A 25,235-nucleotide genomic window follows, 5' to 3' on the forward strand; every position below is an offset into this window, starting at 1 on the left:
TTTCGCGCTTTCACTTATTTTCAAAATTTGACTCAAGTTGGCTGAAGAAAAGGGCTGAGTGCTGAACGCGAGGGGTGAAGTAAAAGTGGACAATAAAGTAAAGATAAAAGAGAATGTGGTAACCAAGGCTCCAAAACGCGTTTCTGTTTGAAATTGTTTATGCTAGTAAGTACAAAATGTTATATTTTCTACAGTTAACGCGCACTTATTTGCCACAGTTGTTCGTATAATTCTGTGTGTGTCATATTAACCGCTCTTCAAATTTTGTTGACCCATTACAGTTTTAACAAACACCCAAACACATAATAACCACATCAACCATCTACGGCTCTTTTCTCACAAAAAGTAATTAATTATCGCACGTCAAGAAAGGCCAAAGTTACTTTTTTTAATTTAAAAAGTAAAATTACAAAACTGATAACAAGGATTGCGCTGTAGGGTATATGGAGAAAGTCAGCCCATCTTACAATAAAATTTTCTTCCTCTGGCTGGGCTCAATCCAGAGGTACCATTGCAATGATGCATCGTCAAGTTTAAAAAGGAACATATCACCGTGTTTAGTCCAAATGAAAATGGTAAATTTCCTTGCTGAATCTGGCAAACAAGTCTATTAGACGTCGTTTTTTTCCACTTTTGTGGTTCAGGTGTGTTAGGCCCCTTCCCTTAAATAAATAATAAAAAAGATATGTCTGCTTTAAAAAGTCGTCACGACAGACACTCAAAAAAAGAGGGAGGTGTATGACTTTAAAAAGTCGTCATGGCATCATTTAGAACAAGTCACATAATTAGGAATAGCAACAGACTTTTTATAAAGAGGAAGTAGCAAGCAAGGACAAAAGGAGTGAGCAAAAATTTGCAGCAAAGCAGTATACCAGTACTATCAATGAACTTTAAAGATCACCTTCTTTGTGGCGTTCTTATAAAACCACTTTCATAGCGCACATTTAAGCTAATGCAGATTACTATCAGATATATATTCAGATAATAGATGCCTTCGTAGCATGAACGAATAATTGAAGATGCTCAGTTATTTTGAAACCTCGCAATGCTGCCCGCCGCTACGCAGCTGGTGCGGTGGTGAGCGTCTGGGAAGTCAAAACGCCTTCACTTACGTGCGTATGCAACACGGACATCCGCAGAGCTCGAATAGTTGTATCAAGGCGTTATAATGAAATCCAGTCAGTGTTCGTCGCAGGCGCCACTAACTGAGGTCACTTCGCATGTTTTTTACGCCTTAATTTAAGGTCAGCGTTGCCTTTATGCCGACGAAATAAACTATTACTAATTTCAGTCACAATGTTGTCGATTTTTCGAAAAATGCATTGATTTTTGAGCTGTATTACGTTCCTTATATCAAAAAATATTTTGTATCCTAGCATTATTTGTAGAGCTTTCTTAAACTTACATTCACGAGTTGTCCTTTGTTTCCATTTGTTTCCATTTTTCTTAGGGAAAAAAGAAAATTAGTAAATATACTTTAGGAATTATGTTTGTAAAAATTATATAATATACCGCTCTTTTTCTCTTGAAATGTAGGCTACACTTACTGGTCTAAGAACGACGAGTTCGGCTGGGTCGTTATTTGAAAATTTCAGTAAACATGTTCAAGCACGTCACCCAACATTTTTGTTTTTGCGAAAGATTTTTTTTTTAAAAAAAAAAAAAAAAAAAAAAAAAAAAAAACCGAGTCTAGAGTTCATTTGGAACTACTATAAGCTCAAAGCCTAATGAGGCAGGACCCGAAACTCGTAAATAAAATGGGTTCCGTTTACCATGTTGGCACCATATTGGTCACTTTTGGGCAATGCGACTACACGGACAAAAATTAAATGTTGATTTAGCATTTATATTGTTAAAAAAATGTCCGACAAGTTTCAAATGCTGATTTTACATTTGGAGAAATGCTAACTTTACTACGCCCACTGTGAAACGAACGAATTCAAATTTTGTGTCAGCATTTTCGTATTGTAAAATCAGCATTTGAAACTTGACGGGCTTTTTTTTTAACAATTTAAATGCTAAACCAGCATTTAATTTTTTCCGTGTGATGTGTTATCTTGTTGATGCCATGTTGGCGTTTACTTAGTACCAAATTCCGCTCACCAATATATTCGTTTTCATCAAGTATGATGTACGGGAGCCAGCCAGCGTATCCTGTGAAGAATCTCACGAAACGTAAACGGGAGACTCGCAGCTTGGGTTTGTTTTGTTTGAGTCTCATTTATTATGAATCACTTTCGCTCCGAAATTCAAGGCTAATTCGTCATTCAACGCTAGCCTTTTATTTGCCTCCACGCTTCGCTCGGCTTTTATTTATTTTTCCGAGAAACGTTCAGCTCGGCCGGTATAATCGCGTAATTGCCATGAAAACCTCACGTAAACTCGCTGTTTTGCTGCTCACCCCGCCTGACAAAAGCACACCGCTTTCCCCTCTCAAGCAGACGAGTCCATTTAATTCGTTGAAACTTTGTCTCCAGATTTCATTCACGTATCTCTGAGGTGAATATACTCGAACTTGTTCCCTTTTTCCTTCGTGTGACTTCATCTCAAAGGACTGGTATACGAGTCTACTTACTACACTCCGAGTGGCATGTATCTAAAAACCATTCCACCAACCAGCACAGCATTTTTACCAATTTTAACAGCATGTTGTGGTTGCTGGGTATCTTTGAGAATTTTATACATATGTGTGATGCCCTGAAGATGGCGCGAGTCTCCAAAATGCAGATCGGTGTGTATAATTAGCTAATAAATTTGCATACATTTACGCACACCTGCTTTATAGTGTTAATATTTCTTGGTTGGCGCCGCTCTTAGCCTTTTTCTCCTATAAGTACTGCCTTGCCAAGGAAAAACACCGTGTGAACTTTCGAACGTTGCCAAATTGTCTTAGATAAAACACGAATTTTCAGGAAAACTTGTGATAATTTTTAGTTCAATTTTTCAGAGCAATATATTCGCAATAAAGAATTTGCACGCAATTTTTTTACTGCTTCATCTGAAAGTGCTTAAAGAGCCGATTTCGCAGTATTTTATGTAATTTTTTCTGTGATGGGAAATAGTCTAAAAATTGGTTTAAAAGTGAGAAAATAGAAAGTGAGAAAATTGGTTTAAAAGTGACGTCATCTGGCGGCATTTCCCATTTACACACATGTATTATAGCAAATTAGATCATTTTGTCATAACTTTTTCAAAAATTGCTCAATTTATGAAGGGTGCCCTCGTGCTCAGTTCATTCAGAAGTTTCCACTTTGAACATAAAATTCATCAAATTTCAGACACTTGCAAATTCTCCATTCACTGGGAAAAAAACACATTGGATCGAGAGCCCAGACTCTTAAAAACATCGACAAGAAAAAATACTCTTGATTCAATCGGATTTTTGCTTAAATCAAGAACCAAGCCTCTTAATTTGAGGGGCTTTCCTTTTGATTTAAGCTGAAATCTGATTGAATCATGAGTCCTTTTTCATGTGAATGTTTTCAAGAGTCTGGACTCTAGATCCAATGTGTTTTTTTTTTTTTCCAGTGGATCTAAACTTTATGAACATTTCAAATTAAAATATTCACAATTATACACAAAAATTAGCGTTTTATTGGAAGCAATGCGGCAACATCCAAAGGTTCATACGGCGTTTTTCCTCAGCACGGCAGTGTAAAGGTACCCGTCTCGGAAAAATCTGCATATAATTCGAGAAGAGACTGATTCTCACCGGTGCGGCGGGCGAGATTGTAAACATGGGATGTCGGGTCGTCGGAGCCCGGCGTGCGCTGCGGTGGCAGCAGAGAGAGGTCTGTTAAACTCGCTTGCTTGGCTCCATGCTAATGCCCGACGCGGCGGTTGACATGAATGTCAGTCAGGTGTAATTTATTTGAGTTAAATCGCCCTGAAGACAGACATTTTTCCTCCTTCCGCGAGAAGCTTCCTAGACCGGAAAACCGGGCCCCGAGACGCCGCCTTGCCAAGTTGAGCCCCGCGTTCAGTCGCGTTTTATATGTGGATTGCATTTTGCAAAATGGAACTAGAAGAATCGCAGTGATGTTAAGATTGTGCAACTTCATCCCTTGCAATAAATTACTGAAATCATGACAAAATATGAAATTCACACGGTAATTTTTGTCTTAAATTTACAGGTTTTAGTGAGTAAACTAGGAGCTGTAAATAGATAATCAGGGGTTTCTTCCAAGACAAAAGAAGTTGCACAATCTTAGCAACATTGCAATGCTCCTGGTTCCTTTTTGCAAAATGCAGTCCACGTGATGCATGTATCTGTCGCAGGCAAATAGTCAAATCGGGCATTTTGTCAAATGCCCAGGCAAATAGGCAAATATTCTTACTTGGATTGATATTTTGATCAATCACCCTAATTTTAGGCAAAATAATTTGTTACTCCTGTAAGAAAAAAATCGCTGTAAAAATATGCAGCATGCAATATAGTATTTTAAACGATTTCAAGATTCTGAATGCACGTTTATCATGAAATTTTCAGCACGTCATAAGGAATAGCATTTTTAAACTTTTAACATTTAAATACACTAACGGCATGTAAAAAGGAAGGAACAACGATATTTCACGGATAAATTTCTCAAACTTTAAATATGTTAAATTTTTCCGGAACTATTCATTAAACCTTCGGAAGTCCGGAAAGCCTTTCAGATGATCTTCCTGTTGATGAGGCAGTATATGCTACCCTTGTAAGGTGCTTTAAACAAGGGGGCATAAAAGGGGAGTTTATAGAGGAATTTAGTCCCAATCTAACTTCCAAACCAAACGAAACATTTGCAACAGGTGAATGTTCTAGGCTTGGGAGGAAAAATTTCAAAATTGAGAATCACTGTTTTTAGGCGTTCCTAGGCCCTCTGAATGCATCCCAAAAATTTCAACAAATTGCATGAAATTTTAACAACTGAAATCTCACGCGAATCAGTCTCATGAAATTTTCCATCTCTGACAGAGGGCCGATAGGAAAGTATGTTATTTGGAACAAAAGATTCGTTTGTTTGACATCACCCACGCTTGGTGACGTGGAAGTTCATGCAACGTGGAGGCACTTACGTTATCTACACTTGACACTAAGTGCCAATATTATGATTGTTATTAGCTGTGCGATTTTTGAAGTTAGAAGATATAGAATAAAAAAAAAAAAAAAACATTCATCTTAAAAACTTCAAATGACTTTTGAGATTGAAGAGAATGTGATTGTGTGAAAGGTGAGTCAATAGAATGTTCCGTATGGTCGTTTGGATTTTAATGTAATAAAACATTCAAAGTGAAAACCACATACCCTCAGACGGCTGCGTATGGACATGGGTGTTTTTTAATATTTGTTTCCTACTGTGCTCAACTATATGCATACATAAGTGCCCACTTCACAAAATCGTTGTTTCTTCACAATTCACACGTTTGCTTTGAGTGCCAATCGTACCAATAAAAGCTGCTTTAATATATAAACAAATAACAGACTTACTCCTTATATCAACTCATTTCTCCGATAATGAGTTGATAAAACAGTTGAATGCTTTGCAGATTTAATGTGATTATATTTTCTTAGTATATTACCAGCCACCGCGCCGCGAGGAAGCCCACTTTAAAATTATTTTGATCTTGTCAGTTTCCGATAGATAAGTAACTAATTTTACAAAACTCTAGAATATTCATTCTACTTGACGATCAAACCACTCTTGTCCACACTGAATTTTGAGTCGTAAAGTAACATTGATTGGAAAAGAACCATGATATTACATCAGTGTTAGAATCATTTTTTTTTTTAAAAAATTGTTTTCATTACGAGTTTGAGTTTACAATATTTTCCCGAATGTGCCAATCTCACGAAATAACGATGTATAAACTTGCTTTAGTTTTCTTAGTTATCTGCACAGTGGGTGGCTTCAGTGATGCATCAGTTTTAAAATACAAATTAAATTTGAAACACAAGCCTCTCGATTGGTGGCAGCGAAGTGTTTTCTACCAAATTTATCCTAGATCATTCAAAGATAGTGATGGTGACGGCGTTGGAGATTTAAGAGGTAAATTTGAATTTTCAAATCGTAGCCGGAAAACGGTTTAAATTTCTATTTAAATTGAATAACTTAGAAATATTATCATGATTATCACAAACACTCCGACTGAAATCCGTACAGTCTTAGGAATAAGCAAGAAAAATTGCAACGTTGGTTCTGATGGGGCTTTTGCCTCTGTCAACCTAGCCTATTCCTCCGATGCAGCTTTGTCCATGAATCACACTGAAGGACAAAGGAATAGTACAAAACATAATTTCTAGTTTTAATTTTATTTAGTCTAATAACTTTGTTTGAAATAGCGGGCATCCAAAAGTTTCTGTTCAAAAAGCTTGTTTGACATGTATTTTATAAGGACCAAGTAGCATATTGCTAAATATCGTTCTTTAAATATTTGGTCAGCTTCATTTGATCCCGGAAGCATCTGTAAACAAGACACTATTCAATCAATTATTTGAATCATAATAATTACATCTCTTTTATTTGGACGGAGTTTAATAAAGATAAACCAGGTTTACTTGGGAAAAAACACTACTTTATCGTCTTTACACCGTCGTTCACTTTCACCGTCAATATAGCATTTATTAGATTATCGATTTACGTGAGCGAAATTAATTTCTCCAGGTATTGCCGACAAAGTCTGGTATTTGAAAGAATTGGGTATAACAGCGATTTGGTTCAACCCGATCTTTGAATCTCCAGGTTTGGATCTTGGATATGATATCCAAAATTATACAAAAATTGATCCACTTTTTGGAACGAATGAAGATCTGGAGTACTTGAAGAATGCTCTTCACAAAGCAGGTGTGTATAAAATATTTACACTTTTTTGGTAATGAATACTATAAGTACTATGTATTTCACTTGATTATAACAAGGTCAATAGTACTTTGAACATACGCATACATAGGTATACCTCTTGATTCAATATTATTTTTGAAGAGATGTAATACAATTATTAATACTGACACTATTTATTGCAATCCTGCAAAAGTTCTTACAGTACCTTTTGTGAGCTTATTAACGTTAAGAATACGTTGAGTAAGTTCTTATGATTGTCTTGCTCGCAGGGATACACCTTTTCTTGGATTTTGTTCCAAACCACACGAGTGACCAGCATGAATGGTTCTTAAAATCCGTGAAAAGAATAGACCCTTACACCGACTATTACGTCTGGAAGGACCCAAAAATAGTCAACGGTGAGAGAAAGCCACCTACAAATTGGGTAAGTTATACCGCACTAACTATGATAACTATGACTGTACAAATGTATATGTGATCGTTGACAAGATAAATGGCTGTTGTTCACGGAAACAAATTTTCTGGAGAGCGAATTTCTGTCTATCTACCTCAAAAAAAAAAAAAAAAAAAAAAAAAAAAAAAAAAATAGGAAATTGAGTTTTTTTTAGCAGCGTTTGTCGTAAAATGTCAGTGATGACGTTAATTTCTGTGAAAATGGAGAAGTTAAGCTGCGTATTAATTCGTCAATACCCAAGTCCGTGACATGAAAGATTCATTTGTTCTTGTTTTTTTTTTAGTTTTTTTCACCAAATTGCTTTTGATTCTAGGTTAATGTAACATCATTGAGTTTTTTGTGTAGATAAGTGAGTTCGGAGGTTCTCAATGGAAATGGCATGAGGAGAGGCAGCAGTATTATCTGCATCAATTTCACTGGAAACAACCCGATCTGAACTACAACTTCGAGGAACTAGTCCAAGAGGTTCTGGTAAGTTTTTCACTTCGGAACTTCGAAAAATGAACGAGTGACATCCAGCGGGTTTACTTTGGCTTCTTTTCAGGGCCGGATTAAGGGGGTAGCCACATGGGCCGCGGCTCATGGTGGCAAATTTAGGGGGCGGTAAATTTTGAATTTTTTTTAAATGTAGCTATACAGAAAAATCGGAATCAGAGAAAATATTACAAACGAGGAAAGGTGACAAAATCTCTCATTTCCTGAGAATATAATTCTAATTTTGTCGTCTCTCTGTGATACAATAGACAGCACCTTTCATTAGTCCATTTAAGACTAAAAGAGAAACCGAACACGGAATTTGGTCTGGAACGGCGCGGCGCAGAGAGCAATGATGACGAGGACTTTAGATGAAAAGGAGTAGCCCTCGGTGTGGCGGTCGGCATGTAACACATATTGGCGCCTACAAGACTGCATGAATACTTCACGCATTGCGTCAAAGACAGTGCGGTCGCTGCGGTCAGCAGCGGGCGGCGTGAAACGCATAGCGCCTACAAGACTGCATGGATACTTCATGCATTGCGACAAGCACAGTGCGTGGCGAGCAACAGCGGTCGGCGTGAAACGCATAGCGCATACAAGACTGTAGGAATACTTCACGTATTGCGCCTAACACCGTGCGGTCAGCGCGGCGCGGCGGCGGAAGTTAAAATTATTAAACCACATTTATATTTGTTCTTTCATGATGTTTTCCTTCATTTCATATATGGAAGGCCTTGTCCACACAGAGATAGGTTTACGGAACTTAACTTCCGCGCCAAGTTCCGTGAACTTTTGCTAGTATAGTGTTGACAGGACTCTCGCATAAAATGTGTCCAACAAGAGTAAACGCGTCTTATAAACCCCTCCCCCTCCGGCACGTTCACTTGATTGTTCTTATTGATGTTTCAAAACGTATGAGAAGGGGGCGGCAAAATACAGGCGGCCCTTGGGCGGCAAGAAAGTAAATCCGGCCCTGCTGCTTTAATGCAAAAACAAGGACAGAGACTGAAAAAACAATTTTAATGAATTTGGAGTAAAGGCAACAGTGTAACTTTTGGAATAGATCCTTTGAAGGAATTTCAGTGATTTGTTTTTACATAAAGTGGAAATACCAAATTAACAATACAAAATCGAAAATTTTAGCACAGTTTATAAAAATCATCTTACTTTTCATTACTTATTTTTTATTCATATGACATGTTGGCCATTAAATTACGTGTATTTTTTTAAAACTGTAATTTCTAGGCATTCATATTTTTTTATATCGATTGAGCAGAATGTAGTGGACTACTGGTTAGAGAGAGGAGTAGACGGCATGCGACTCGATGCTGTTGACTTTCTTTTCGAGGATCCCGATTGGAGGGACCAAGAACTACTGGCACCCGATCTTGACCCCAACAACTATTGGAACTGGAACAGATCGATGACGATGGACCAACCGGACACTTTTAGAATGATGACTCGCTTCAGACAAATTTTTGATCACCATTCGAAAAAATCCGGAGAAACCAAGTAAGCATCTTTCTGCACATCGATACAGGGGTCCAGAGCATCTAAACGTATGAAATGGAATTTTACAGTGCTTTTGAAAACAACAGTTTTAAAGTTTACCACGTTTTGAAACTAAAAATTGAACCTTGGCACTCATTACACCTATTGATTTGTAAATATCGCAGTAGTAAATAACTCAATTTTTTCATTGTATTCCTAAACATCTTCGCGCAATGGGCCTTTCAAGCCATTGGGTGAATTTAAATGGCCACGTATGTTATCGAATTAATTAATGCTGTAGGGTAATGTTAATAATCGAACATCAAATAGGCTGAGGCTTCCAGTATCGTAAGTTTTAATCCGTGATTAAAATGCGAACGAAATAAAGAGATTGTGGCGTATTTGCAACTTCTATGTGCATTATGCATGGGTATTATCGCGTCACTTGCAAGATTTATCGTCCCGACAGATAAGTAATTAAGTTGTAAATGGCTCAAATTCGTAGGAGTTGTGTGATAATAAAATGAAGAATTTCAGAAGATGACAGTAAATTTTAAAATGTCCTTCGTTTTGCAGAGTAATGATGACAGAGGCCTATACTTCTCTCGACAAGACAATGGACTATTATCAGTTTGAGGGGAAGCCTGGATCACATATACCATTCAATTTCTTCTTCATCACTCATGTGGACGGTCGATCACCTGCCAAAGACTATCAAAAAGCCATCCAGGGTTGGATGGAAGGCATGCCTGAAGGACACTGGCCTAACTGGGTGGTAAGTTGAGAGTGTACCGCGATCAACAGTCAAATCTTCTAGAAATTAGCAACTGTTAATGAGGCAACTTCTCATTTTCAAAAATTAAGGAAGTTGGGACTTTGCAACGTAAGAAATCCACGCGCTTCATGCAATCGATCTCTTAAACGAATCCCAACTATAGAATAGAAAAAGCCCGGTTTCATAAATTTTGTTTGTAAATATTTTTCAAAAAATCTTTTTATAAATGTTTTTAATACTTTTTAGGGAATAAAATGTTTACGGGCAATATGTTTGAATTACTTTCAAAATATTCCCTAAAAAAGTTCTAAAACATTATAAAAATATTTTGAATGTATTTGGATAAAGGTGACAATATTATCAAAATATATGTATTTTCAAAATATTTTGTGTTAACTGGGAAAGGATACGGTGCCTAGAGCCGGGGAATTCAGCTACATGAACCAACGCCGATTCATCGATGTTGGCAGCACTATTGTTCCTCCATTAAAATTCATTAAAAATATCGATTTTAAGTGAAGCAAGCTGCCTCACCAAGAATCGATTGTTTTACATGCGTCGCGTACATTGAGGAAAAACATTGTTGCCGATTTTCAAGAATCGCCACTAACATGATCCGAATAGTACGGTCAACATAGAACACCATACTTGCGGTATATACGACCAAAGTTTTACTTCTCAGTATGAATAGCTTTTTTTACATAGTGATCCGAATGTCCTGTAACACCAGGCGCCACTATTGTAAATTGGACGTATTTCTATCGAACGGAACCATGCCGACGGTGAAACTACCAAACCACGTATCTCGTTTGCGGTGTTTACAAATCTACGCTCACATTTTATTTTTTTGAAGTAGACCAAATCAATATCATTCCTTGAAATTTTCACGGAATTTCCTCCGCACAAAGAGGAAAAATCACAGAAATTTTCAAGACTGGATGTTAAGTAGTTTTTCATTTAAAAAATAAAGTATGACAGGAAGTCTGCGACGTCGCAAACCGAGATACGTGGTTTGGTAGTTTCACCGTCGATGTGCATTATGACGTGAGCCCTGTTATGCATATATTCTTATGAGTCTCAGGTCACACGTCGTGATGCACATAGCTCCGTTAAGCAGAAATAGTCCAGTTTTGAGGTATTTAAACGGAGACCTAACACTTTAAGAGTTCTCCAAGGTTCAGGTAAACTACTTTTGGAACCCTCCTAAATTTTAGGGGGACCCTCTGCAAAAAGACCAAAAGTTTGATGTTTCCAAAGGTGGTGCGATAATTTTGGATCACCCTGTATGCTGGTGCTTAGCTCCGTGCCCCGCTTGTAGTTGAGTGTGAATCTCGATGATTTTGTTTATCGTTTCAGATGGGTAACCATGACAACCACCGAATAGCAGCGCGCTATGGGACGGATCTGGTGGACGGAATTAACATGATCGGATTACTCCTACCGGGAACCGGGAATACATACTACGGTGACGAAATTGGCATGGATGACGCCAAGATCCGATTTGATGAGGGTGTGGATCCACAGGCGTGTCAGTTCGACCAGGACTGGTACAACCGGGTTTCGAGGGATCCTGAGAGGACCCCCATGCAGTGGGATACTTCTCTAAATGCAGGTCAAGATTAACCCTCCAAATATCGTATATCTCAACATGAACCAAGTCCATGCTTTGCACTGCCGTGCTAAGGAAGAACGCCGTATGAACATTCGAGAGTTGCCCAATTTCCCCCGATAAAACATGTATTTTTGACAACATTCATGTATACTTTTCCTTGAAATTTTCAGATATTTTAGATGGAATTGCGTACAAAATTGTCTGAAAATTTTGGGAAATAATATTCGCAATGTTCCCAGTAAATCCGGATTTTATCAGAGAAAACTTGGCAACATCTGAAGGTTCATACGGCGTTCTTCCTTAGCACGGCAGAATAAGTCTCTATTTATCACAAGTAACGTCTTCTTCGCGATTCGGGAAGGAGCAATGCGCAGCGACGCTCGGCAACGCTAATGTGAAAGATGCCAAAGCGCCTTCAATTTTTAGTTATGCAACACGGGCATCCCTCCGACACGAATAGTTGCATCAAAGCGCCTTACGCCTCCTGATCGCATCGGTTGTTGTAGAACGACGGATACGAACGGAACGGAAATAATATTCGCAATGTTTCCAGTAAATCCGGTTTTTATCGGAGGAGACTTGCAACGTCTAGTCTGGAGGCTCATACGGCGTTTTTACTTAGCACGGCTAAGCACGCATGTGACAGGCGTCAATTCGTCACTCTTCTGACGTAAGGGCGTATCTCTACTCCCGGATGAACCGCGGAAAGCATAGAGTTCTACGGGGCACAAGGCTCAAACGTAAATTGTGATGCGCCCTTACGTCAGAGGAACGAAGGATTGAGCACGTAATTAAGCACTACAATCTGTATTCCCGAATCAAAATTTTATGTGGCAACGGTGGACGCAATAGAAATTTTAGAATCCCGCTCAAATTAGAAGATAAAAGTTCTTGATTAAGTTAATTCAAATTCCCCGCTCACAAAAAAACGATAATAATAATAAAAATAAGAAAACACCCGAGTCGAATCAAGCACTTCACTCTATATCAATGGCCGAAGTGCGAAACAACTTATCTCCATTGCGGTGTTTCAAAATTGTCGCTTTTATTTTACATTTTCAAAGAGATACAAGCCAACTTCTTGGCTTGAAATTTACAGGGAATAGTCTGCTGTCAGAGAAGGAAATGATCAAGAAATTGCATCGACTAGTTTTATTGAGACAAATATAGAATGACAGAAAGTCTACAATGTCGCAAACGGAGATACGCATTTTCACAATTTGGTCATCAATATGAAACCAAATATAAAGTCATCTTTCATAGCAGAACTACGGATGAAGCCACCGAGTATTTTCATACTGATGAAGCAATGCAGAGCCAAACCGCTTTATTTTCATGCTAGCATCATCTTCTTGCAGGGTTTTCGACAAGTATGACAACTTGGTTGCCTGTCAACTCAAATTTTTGGCGCCTGAATCTCAAGGACCAGATGCAAGGCAGTACAAACAGTCACTTTAAAGTATACAAAAGACTATTGGACGCCCGGAAAACCGACACAATGCTTTACGGCGATTTGGAAACTTACGTTCTATCGAAATGGATTTTTGCTTTTGTCAGGTATGGAAATAGTCCAGAATCCAGGACCCATAAACATTTATTTGTTCTCAGCTTAACGCACTTAAAAACGTCCATGGAGCAATCTGAAAATGTTCCAATACTCATTTAAATTAGTGAATTTTAATAATTTCCCTGGTTACAAATCCTCTGCAAGGATCCAATTTGAACACAAATCGTAATGCAAGTTCTATTCTGCTCTTATTTCTGATACTACATCGGACACGTTTTTGAACATATCTAGGCTTTAATACAAAGAAAACTGCAAGGGATCCTAGAGAAAAGAAACCGTTCATTGGATGGTCGGAGATGCGCCTCAATTTTCCATTGTACTTTCTTGTAAAAGAAATACTTTTAATGATGCTCAAATAATCTTCATTCTTCAAAACTTAAGAAGAACGAAAATATCTTCAATGATCACCTCGGCAGTGTTTTACTGTTATGACGGTTCATTGCAGACTCTCTCTCTGGAAACTAACTTGCTTACTCCGTCCCTCAAAATCCGGGTAAAGTAACGAGAGTGGACCACATGGATTACATTTTACACTAAGGAACCACTTATGTTGGCCCATTTTATAGACAACATACATACCATTGGCTTCCCTATGCAGATATGTTTTTTTATTGGATAGAGCTAGAGATAGTGGTTCCTTATTACTAGTCCAGTACCACATGTGCATCCGTGTGCAGTTTCGTGGGTAAAATTGTTGTGATATGTCATTCTCTTCTTTAGGATGTCTAGAATCAGAATTTCGATGGTGTCAAGTTCAAAAATTGAACCGACGCCCAGAATTCAAGATGGCGTCCAAGATGGCCGCCGCCATGGTGAAAGTTTTAAATTTTGCGGATAGCGTCGAGTCAGATGTCGATTCCTATGTAAAATGACACGAGGAATCCGAATATCACATTTAAAAACACCCCCGACCCAAAGGAGGGCTCCAAATCCAAGATGGCGGCCAAAAATACCACTCAGGGGTACTAATTTGCCTATACGGGTCCAAGTGCATAGTGAGGTATCAATTATTAGGTTTTCGGGGTCGTAGAGTCCGAAAATGAGGTCCATTTTTCGCTGCGGCCCTCCAGAGACCCTAAAATCAAATATGGCGCCCAAAATGGCCACCGGTTTTACGGCTGAAACACCAATTTAGCGCAGCTATGATAAGCAATACGTTCAAAATTTAGTTTTGTGGGGCAAGGAGTTCGAATAGGAGATCAAATGTTTATTCCTACAAAAAATTAAGCCTCCGAATCGAAAATGGCTACCGACATGGTTGCCAGTTAGAGGCGCAGGCCGGTAAATGACTATTGATATTAAGGGGATTTGCCAAAGGAGCTAGGGGTTTCGATAAGGGCCGTTTTTCGGCCCATACCCTGAAATTCTTCAATTTTACGATTTTTTTGCTTCTTGGGAGTCTAAATTTTACGGAATGTGTCATGCTTTTGTCATTTTCGGCCTATTTAGGGGTCTAATGCTGGCCTAAACATGAGTCTGAAGGCTAATTTTTGCGGAAAATTCGGGTTTCTTGGCATTCGACGCGCTGCGCCCGCTGTTTCATAACGATCAAATATCATCGGAGGAGCAAATTTTCCTTCAAGTATGTTCATTAAGGGTGTAAGATATAGTCACTCTGGCCAACTTTCGTCGATGGCAACCCTTGTGCTCAGTGTTCGAAACTCACAGGCGCCAACGCGCCAAATGCGCCTAAAACATCGGTCATTGCTCCTAAAAAAGAAGGCTCTGCGCCAACGTGGCCCTTAAAAATTGCCCCTTTAAAATCTGAATTTTCATATTAGGTGATCATTCGAAATTTTCAGCATTACAATTAGTGAGAGCTTTTTCTATTCTTCACGATTTCATCCTTAGTGCTTTTGTCTTCACCAAGTCACAGCTACCTACTAGTTCTGTTACGAAAACATCTAAATTTGCGTCTAATTTTTCACTAAATATGCCGTAATATATAGGCAAAAAGTCAATCTGGCCCCTAAAAAATCTTCAATGGCGCCTAAAATTCAGGCTTGATGCGCCCCATGGCTCCTAAAACTCAAAGGTGAGTTTGGAACACTGCTTGCGCTCATAGTGAAAACGAAATTTTTAGACTTTACTTGTTTTTCATCATTATTTAGATGGCGTCTGATTAGATCACAAATCTTAGAAATGTGTAATCTTATTAGGCGCAGTTCGAGGCTTTCATAGCGCAAATTTATCATAAAATGCAGAAAAATTACGCTTTCGTACCTTTAACACAACATACTTTCGAATTGTTGCATTTAACAAATCTGAAATTTGTTTGAAATTTTAACTCTGTTTGGACGCATTTCGAGGCTACCGTAACACAGATCTTCATGAATTTCCGCAGAAAAACTTTTTTTTTACCTTAACACGAAATACTTTCGAATTGTTGCAATCAACAAATCTGGAAATTGTTTGAAATTTAAACTGTATTTAGACGCATTTTTTGACGAAAATTTTATAAAATACTAATCAAATGAACACTGTGGTTTCATTTAAGACTCTACATCAAAAGAGATAAATATCTTCGAAGGCCTCAAACTTTTTCTTTTCTCGTCTTTCCTCATCATCTTCTGTCTCCTCTTTCCTTCACTCTTTCCCCCTTTTTTTTGCTTTCGGCGGGGGGGGGGTGGGGGGCTTGAGCCCCGTACCTGAAAGTGACATAGAACCCTGTGGGCATATCCGGGTGGTATTACCAACGGCAGGTGGACGGTAGAGTCGTGGGCTGCCCAGCGCATATTGCATCTGTCATCTAGTACCTCGCTCATTACAGATATGAGGCTGAACTAGAAAAACTAAGCGTTTGCTAGATGAATACGCGTCATTTCTCCAAAATTCTACAATGGTAGCTCCAAATGAGTTGTCTGATGGGAGGAACCTGATGAAGAGGCAACAGATGAGGAAGCGGTAAGGAGGCTAGGCAGGAGTGAACCAGGAAAACCAGAGTTTCCAATTATTTTTGGGAAGTAGAATTCTGATCGATCGCAGGCAATAAAAGTGACGGAGGGCAGGGCTTGTCAGGGTGGGTAAAAAATCAGCATTGAGAACTCGTGATTCTGACACATGGCTTACTTTTTATTCGGATCCCAGATCACGGTCAATGTTTCAAAGTTGCATCTTCGTGCGTAAATATCACGTCAAAAATTCGTAAGATAATGGGTCGCCTACAAGCCCAAGATCATAAAAAAAACTTTACCTGCAAAAAATATGATCTATTTGCATCCCTGAATACAGTAATTTGAGTCCTACGTATTTATTTAATGCGCATAATGCGAAATAATGGCTCAAATCTTGGGCCAACTCGGAATAATTTTCTCGATTTTTACCGATGATATGTGGCAATGCCGCGCCGCGATGGGAGTCTCTTTAGATAAATACATGTAATGAACAAAATAATAATAGATAAATGCATGTGCATATTCACTAGTCATGTGATCGTTACGTATGAAAAATCAAGGGTTTTGAACTTTGCTGAATGAGCTCGACGAAGAACAGCCTCCAAATACTGAAATAATCACAAATAGTTTTCTGTGATTTTAGGCAACAAAATATGGCAACACCGGCTTTTTCTTTGGAGGAGGGGGGGGGCTTTTAATTCCATAAAGTTTTTTGGAGGGCTACGTACAATTTCCGCCAAGGAATCTATTTCTGGTTCAAGATGAGTAGCCCTTTTTTATGCCATTTTAATAATAATGATGAAAAACAAGAAAATTCTAAAAAGTTCGTTTTAACTATGAGCGCAAGGGTTGCCATCGACGAAAGTTGGCCAGAGTGACTATATCTTACACCCTTAATGAACATACTTGAAGGAAAATTTGCTCCTCCGATGATATTTGATCGTTATGAAACAGCGGGCGCAGCGCGTCGAATGCCAAGAAACCCGAATTTTCCGCAAAAATTAGCCTTCAGACTCATGTTTAGGCCAGCATTAGACCCCTAAATAGGCCGAAAATGACAAAAGCATGACACATTCCGTAAAATTTAGACTCCCAAGAAGCAAAAAAATCGTAAAATTGAAGAATTTCAGGGTATGGGCCGAAAAACGGCCCTTATCGAAACCCCTAGCTCCTTTGGCAAATCCCCTTAATATCAATAGTCATTTACCGGCCTGCGCCTCTAACTGGCAACCATGTCGGTAGCCATTTTCGATTCGGAGGCTTAATTTTTTGTAGGAATAAACATTTGATCTCCTATTCGAACTCCTTGCCCCACAAAACTAAATTTTGAACGTATTGCTTATCATAGCTGCGCTAAATTGGTGTTTCAGCCGTAAAACCGGTGGCCATTTTGGGCGCCATATTTGATTTTAGGGTCTCTGGAGGGCCGCAGCGAAAAATGGACCTCATTTTCGGACTCTACGACCCCGAAAACCTAATAATTGATACCTCACTATGCACTTGGACCCGTATAGGCAAATTAGTACCCCTGAGTGGTATTTTTGGCCGCCATCTTGGATTTGGAGCCCTCCTTTGGGTCGGGGGTGTTTTTAAATGTGATATTCGGATTCCTCGTGTCATTTTACATAGGAATCGACATCTGACTCGACGCTATCCGCAAAATTTAAAACTTTCACCATGGCGGCGGCCATCTTGGACGCCATCTTGAATTCTGGGCGTCGGTTCAATTTTTGAACTTGACACCATCGAAATTCTGATTCTAGACATCCTAAAGAAGAGAATGACATATCACAACAATTTTACCCACGAAGCTGCACACGGGACCTCTTATTTGTACATGTGGTACTGGACTACATCACAATCCAGTAAGACAGTAGAGAAGATTATTGAAGATAATTATGTACTTCTCATGATGATTTGATGATATTGAGTGCTCATTTATGCGATGGAAATTCTAATTAATTTTCATTGCTTTTTGTTTAGGCGACTAGAGGGAAGTGATACCTATGTTGTGGTCGTAAATTTGGGTAGTGACTCAAAACCAATCGATCTGCTGGCATTCATGAGCGACCTTCCTAACGTCTTAACGGTCCACACGAGCAGCGTTAATAGTCAATACGTGCCGAAGTAAGTTCGACACCGATTAAAAAGTAACGCACAACTTCACGAGCGATTTTGATGCCACTCGCATTCCGATGCAAAAGTTGGCGAGGTCCCGTGCTGCCGTGCTAAGGAAGAACGCCGTATGAACATTCCAGCGTTACCAAATTACCGTCGATAAAATGTTTATTTACGAGGAAAATTATGAATATTTTTCCTTGAAATTTTCAGACGTTTTAGATCAAATTACGAACAAAATTATTTGAAAAATCGGTCGACAAATATTCAGACGTTTTCCTGAAAATTAGTGATTTGCCAACGGAAATTTGGCAACGCCTGAGGCTCATACGGCGTTCTTCCTGAGCACGGCAGCGTGGAAGCATATGCGTGGCTCCGTCGTGGAACGAACAATGCCTTACATTGAGATCACTTTCACGAAATTATCGCTGAAACTTTAAAGCTCTAAACGGGTCTCCCTACGCGCGATGGTGAAGCGGAAAAATCTCGTAAGTCCACTGGAGATCCTATGCGGAGCCGGGGTTTTTGTTTATCTCCGCGGGAAAGTCGTTAACTTCTGACGTAAACCTCGATGTTTCGTTAGGAACAAAGTTTGGACTGCAGATGGAGGATTAGTTTCCGGCTGAGACATCTCATAAATTTGAAATTAAACTCGAAACTTTCGTCAAAATTCCGCCGAGCATTATTCAAATTTTAAGCGCGTGATTTTCAATGATACCGGAAGCTACTTTGAAGATGAGTGGAACTGGAGGGAAGGCTGGTATGACTCCATGACAATGTTTCCAAATTCACGATTGAAGCCTTCTTATTAATAATTTCAACGGAAAGCTCCCTCTACGGGATGTTAATGAGTGATGCAATATAATTTTCCGAATCCTTAGCCCCCTCTTTCCTCGTAACTTACGTGAATCGCATACTTCAGACCCATCTACTAAAAAATACACCAGAATAACTTAGCGCTGAGTAAAACCTCTACCTCTCATTACTTCAATTTATCTAATGGAACATATTCTTGCAAAACTTTATCATGCGTAATTTTCATCGTCTTAAGCGAGGATTTTTACATGACACGTAATTCAAGTGCTTTTTCCCCTAAAAATGCTTTATATTAATTATAAGCACGAAACATACAGATATGTAGACTCAAATTCTCTTGTGCCTTTTTCTTCAAGGTGTTTGAAATGTAATACGCTTAAATTTTCACAAAATTATGTAGAGGGACAGTTCTGTGAAATATCCGTGATTCAATGAGTTAATTGAACCGTATTGAAGACAAGTGATTTGTACTCAATGTATGAAGTTACGGTGAAATTAGAAATGTATTACTAGACATCTCCAAATAATAAAAAATAATAGTTGATATTAGATTGAAGAACGTCATTTTTGAAATGCAAATATTTAGTAGATTCGCTCTTTTTTCCATATCTTAATATTAACAAATCACATTTCATCTATGACATCCATGTTTCCATTAATTTACCGTTCTAAGCAGAGTTTTTTTCCCTCCGCAGCGAGAAATTATCGGCAAATGAGTTTTTTATGCGCCCAAAATCGTCTCTTCTCTTGACAACCGCAAAGGAAGTAGCACCTCCCACGTATAAGGATTCTGTGAATGGATGCATCAAAATGCAAACCGTCTCTTTCGAACTATTACTAGCTATCTTGTTCAGTAAATTTTTCTTCTGAGCAATTTATGACCACAAACTGTGAAATATTGTAAATATAACTTTTCAAAACGTCCGTTCTTGAATTTTAATTACACAAACACCGTAGATCCTTTGAACAATCCTTAGTCGCAAATACGTATTAAATTTACGTATTGAATTGAACAACCAGTGCAAATGTGCGTCACACGGACTGATGGAAGCAAGGTGGAAGAACCCAATGGTGTCACTACCGCGGTGGATGACGTCAAAAATCGGACTTTTCCAAGGACGATATCGTTGAAAGTTGCCGTTTGGACAGTTCCTATTATTTTTAGCTGATCTACAAGAATCAAGCATCAAAACATGATTCTGTGACCTGCGCAACTGACCCATTCATACCTTGTCTAGAGGTCCATTGTCATTTTTTGCAATGTCCGAAGATCTACTGGGTCGATTTCCATTAATTTCCGCACGTTGGCCTTTAGCATCTCTTGATGGGTCCTCTTGACCGAGATATTTTTAATCCCCCCCTCCCCCCGAAGGCGCGAATAGTCGTTTGAAATTAGACCACGTGATGATGAGGTGAGGGCCCCCTCCTCCGAATCTAGAGATCCAAGATCCAGAGCGTTTTTTTAGTGCATTCTCATGTATGCTTAGCTTCAAATTCATGACCTTTCACGAGCTTACAACTTTAATATACTTAAATTGAGTCGCATATCTCTCAATTTAACAATGTGTATGAGTATAAGTGCAAATTCAATCGCAGATATTATAGTTTCGAACGACGCGATTCGTTAAATGCCAAAGTTGAAAGAACACGAGGGTCGATCCGCATGAAAATTCGGCTGATGAGAGTGCAATCCAGCCAATTTTCCCGGAACATAATGTCTGTCTTCCATCGATACACAAAAAAGTTCAAGGGGTTCCTGGAAAAGCGATGGCTTGTTTGCAGACCTGAAACAAACTAAGAATAAAAAAAAGAAATGATTAAATGGAGCTTAACCTAATTTGAAAATGGAAACTTAAGCGGGAAAATGTCATTGTTGATGCCAAATTTGCTCGTGGCATGCGATAGTTTCCAATATTCTCTAATATGATATTAATTAATTATGTGAAATTGAATGCAATTTTTCTATATTTTTGTCATGTTTTCTTTTTTCTTCGTTGTTGATTCCATGAGCAATCACTCAGGAATTTTAATGTATTTTTATATAGTTATACCAAAATCTCTGTTAATTTTAAATAATTAATGATGATTTACGATTAAAGAAAATCTGTTCAATTACAAAATTTTCACATCCCCTTTGCTGTCATGCTAAGGAATAACATCGTGTGAACATTCGAGAGTTGCCAAATTTCCCCAGATAAAACGTATATTTCTGAGAAATTATTGGTATGAATATATTTCCTCGAACTTTTCAGGAATTTTTGGTGAAATTGTGAACAAAATTATCTGTAAGATTCCAATAAAAATATTCATTAGACCGAGAAATTTGTGTTTTCTCACAGAAAATTTGGCAACGCCTGAAGGTTTATACGGCGTTTTTATTCAGCATTGCATCATGAAGGGGCACATAGCCTTTTAGAAAGCGCGATGACGATGAGTGACATCATCATCCGCATTGATGCACACCGTGGTTTTAAGTATGTTGGTTCCACAAATCATTGAAAAAAAGGATTGCAGCGGTTGGCATTCAGAATTCATACTGTAAAGGAGCATTTTTGGTGGACCTGAAACAAAGTAAGAATAAAAAAAAGGAATGATTAGTCAACGCTTAACCTAACATGAAAATACAAACTTAAGCCAAAAAATTGTTTTGTTCACTCTGAATGGCCTCGTCAAACTTGATACTTTCTAAATGTACAGTAATCATCTAGTAGTAAAAAATCTGGAATTCATCAATATCATTCGGAAAATAGTGCAATATTGTTCTCTGATTTTGTCATTTTTTCTTCAGCTATTGATTCCATGAGGAATTATTCAGTGTATTCTTCAGTTGTAGATTAATTAAAACTGTACGGGTACTTTCTGGTGAATTACACCATCATTTCTGTTAATTTTTACACCACTACAAATGGACGTATTTCTATCAAACGGAACTATGTGCATTAAGACATGAGCCCTGAGACCCATAAGAATATGTGCATAACAGGGCTCACGTCATAATGCGCATAGTTCCGTTTGATAGAAATACGTCCAAGTAATTGAACATTTAAAAAGATCCATCCAACTACCAAATTTTTACGTCCTATCGTAAGGGAGTACCATTAAAGGGAGACTGCAAGGTACTTACATAGCAATAAGGCGAGTACCTTCATCATTCAAATTAATGGACACCACCGTGATTCACCTATATTGGTACCTTTAAATCACAGATTTTCCTCGATGGTAGGACTTGGTGGACAATAAGTAAAAATTGAAATAGAACAGCTGAAGTAGATAAATGAACAGCTTTCATTATGCTCGTTTTTTGCCGATCTGTTGTTGTTGTTGCAGGTTGATTGGCCTAATTCCGCTTTGCGGATAAACAGCCACTTACAAAAGTTCGGGATCTGAAAAAAATAAACAAAAATAGATTAGTTCAGGTAAATAGAGTAAAATAAAAAGTAAAATGAAATGAAGTTGAACAGTTTTCAAAGTGCTCGTCTCCTACCAGTCGGTAAAAGAGCAAAATCAATATTAGGTATTCAAAACAAAAAACCAATATAAAACAATGTAAAACTGTTTTTACTGTGTTCGTTTGTTGCCGATCTGAAAAAGAACAAAAAGAAAGACTAATATAATTAACACAGAGATGAAAATTAGCATGATATTTGAGAGAAAAATAAAAATGCTGCAAACAGGGCCGGATTTACCTATGGTGCATCGGTGCAGCTGCACAGGGCGCCAGATTTTGAGGGGCGCCAAATTTTGGGTTCTTTTTCCAAACTCTGCAAAAAATTGAGAATTGCGTCGAAAGTTCAGAAACTCTGATTGTTGATTGATTGTATAAAAGCAATGGAGACACAGACAAGAACGGCGAGACAAGGTTGCAAGGCGGCTTGTCCCGTGTCGCGACAATACGTTTTGATTTCTGCCCCAGAATCATTCACTCACTCGAAAAATTCGTATTTAGTTAGAGTTAGCACGTAGTGACCAAAGAAAACCGTCGGGTTGGGAAATGCGCTGGCGGGGGGGGGGGCGTGCGAGGGGGGCGCCTCGAAAATTTCTGCACAGTGCGCCAAAAACGTAAATTCGGCCCTGGCTGCAAAGCACTTTTACTTACGATTAATACGCTGAAAGTAGCTTCCGCTCTGACCCTGTCTCTTGTCAATTAGGAAGTTAGTATGAAGCGTTTGAAGAGGAGGAAAAAATCCAATTCAAGAAAATAAGTTGAAATCTTTGCACACGGTGCTGGAAGCGCTTTCACAGACTTAGTTTCTTGCCGATCTGAAAAAAAAGAAAAATCAAGAAAGCAAAGCTAGTGAAGGTACATCTGATGTAAATTGGACGTGTTCCTGCGAAACGGAGCTATGTGTATTGTGAGCCCTGTTATGCATATACTCTTATGAGTCTCTGGGCTCATGTCTTAATGCACATAGCTCCATTTGACAGAAACACGTCCAATTAACAGTGCAGCTCATGTGCAATTTTTTTATTTGTTAAAAATTTAGCAGGAATATTATATACAGATGGCTGATTGTGACGTTTCAAATCGATGCTCATGTCTAATTTTTTTTTTTTTTTTTTGCAAAAACCAATCAACAATTTTTCATGAAATTTTTGAGAATTGTCCTCTCTTTTTTGAAAATATTCATGGAAAATAAATGGAAGATAAGTCGGCTAATTTTCTCGGAAAAAGTGAAACATTATTGAATATTTAGAGATTTGTAATGTAATGTAATTGTGCTACGCATGTGATGTAATAGTGCTACGCATTCATTAACTACAGCCATTTAATTTGATGTCATTCTCAATGCAAAACAATGATCTGAAGAGGGGAAAAATATTACTCTCAGTTTAGAAAAACTGGAAAAATAACATGAATCATTGTCGATTTCATTGATAATTTCTTTCTTTGAAGAATAAAAGTACTCTACCGATTCATAATATTATGAAATAGGCACGACCGTGAAATAGGAAAGGAAAATAATAGGATGAACCTAATAAAATTTAAACTTTAAAAGCAAAATGTTCAAGGATAATTTACGATAACTTTACGATTCAATAGTAGAGATTGAAAATAGAAAAATTAAATTTTAAAATTTGAAAACTAAAAATTTCAAAAACTGAATAAAAATTTCAAAAACTAAATAAAAATTTCAAAAACTAAATAAAATTTTAAAATTTCCAAAATAAAATATTCAAAGATGAAAAATTTTAAGACTCATAAGTGGGAATTGAAAATAGAAAAAATAAATTTTAAAATTTGAAAAATAAAAAGTTTCAAAAATGAAACAATACAGTTTAAATATAATGAAGATAGAAGGTATGATAAAGCTATTATCTGCTATACTCACATACTAGGAGCTTAACTCATATTGCGATTCCGCTTGCTAATTGCACTGCACCACTATACCACTGCACCATCAAACTACTGTACCACTAATCCACTAAACCACTGCCCCACTAACCCGCAGACCTGATTACCCATTGAGCCACTTCGCTACTAAATCCACACTGATTGAACTTTAGGGGTGGGGTTGCTCTTTTATATGCTCGGTCTGTAGCCACCGCAAGCAACCCCCCAGCCTCCCCCCCCCCCCTGCTGACCACTCTTGCAATTAGGATGTCATTTAGAAACTATTTCCTTGTTTTCCACTGCCGGGAAATCCGAACTTTTTGGAACAAAGGAAGGAAGGGACATTCCTTCGTAAACACCATTAGCCAGGAGTGCGCAAGGGCCTTTTGTTTTATTGAGACGACGGCACCTCACGTGTCCAAAACAATGAAAGAGAACTGTCCTGCGAGTATTTTTTTTTTTCGGTCCATCATATCCCCGTGCTTAGGGAGAAGAACGCCGTATGAACAGTCAAGCGTTGCCAAACATTCCTCCATAAAATACCAATTTATTCTTTAGGAAAGCTACGGATATTTTTCCTTGGAATATTCAGGTGTAGCGTTATTTTACGATCATAGGTGGATCCAAGGGCGGGGGGGGGGGGCGTAGGAGTTCTACGCCCCATCTCCGTTTGCTCGATTGTAGGGATACTAAAATCAATGATTGACTCAAGTACGTCTAGGAGACACGATCGTCACACTAAACATCCAATGCGGTGCGACGCGACGGTCGTGACAAATTTTAAACAAAAACGGCGGGTGTACTCAACAGCAATGAAGTACAATTTCGAAAGTTCGTAAACTTGCAATTAGTATTAAGGACCATAAAGTGGGCACAAAGAT

The 25,235-nt window shown here is 38.3% G+C and overlaps 1 protein-coding gene and 1 long non-coding RNA gene across 2 annotated transcripts; one reads left to right on the forward strand and one right to left on the reverse strand.

Moving 5' to 3' along the window:
• Positions 1-5,489: 5,489 nt before the first annotated feature.
• LOC109031927 (maltase 2-like) lies at positions 5,490-19,946 on the forward strand. The gene is made up of 10 exons (XM_072302245.1): positions 5,490-6,026; positions 6,642-6,821; positions 7,088-7,242; positions 7,618-7,743; positions 9,026-9,261; positions 9,817-10,015; positions 11,372-11,627; positions 12,986-13,184; positions 18,072-18,215; positions 19,718-19,946. Exons 1-10 carry the CDS (start codon positions 5,816-5,818, stop codon positions 19,890-19,892), a joined length of 1,881 nt encoding a protein of 626 aa, XP_072158346.1. The 5' UTR covers positions 5,490-5,815; the 3' UTR covers positions 19,893-19,946.
• A 2,144-nt stretch (positions 19,947-22,090) lies between these two features.
• LOC109035284 (uncharacterized) lies at positions 22,091-24,710 on the reverse strand. The gene is made up of 3 exons (XR_002009224.2): positions 24,353-24,710; positions 23,119-23,282; positions 22,091-22,405 (listed from the first exon to the last, which is right to left on the reverse strand). It is a non-coding gene; the product is annotated as an uncharacterized lncRNA (long non-coding RNA).
• Between the last annotated feature and the right edge of the window lie 525 nt (positions 24,711-25,235).

Source organism: Bemisia tabaci, chromosome 7 (assembly GCF_918797505.1).
Source record: "Bemisia tabaci chromosome 7, PGI_BMITA_v3".
Taxonomy (NCBI): Eukaryota; Metazoa; Arthropoda; class Insecta; order Hemiptera; family Aleyrodidae; genus Bemisia; species Bemisia tabaci.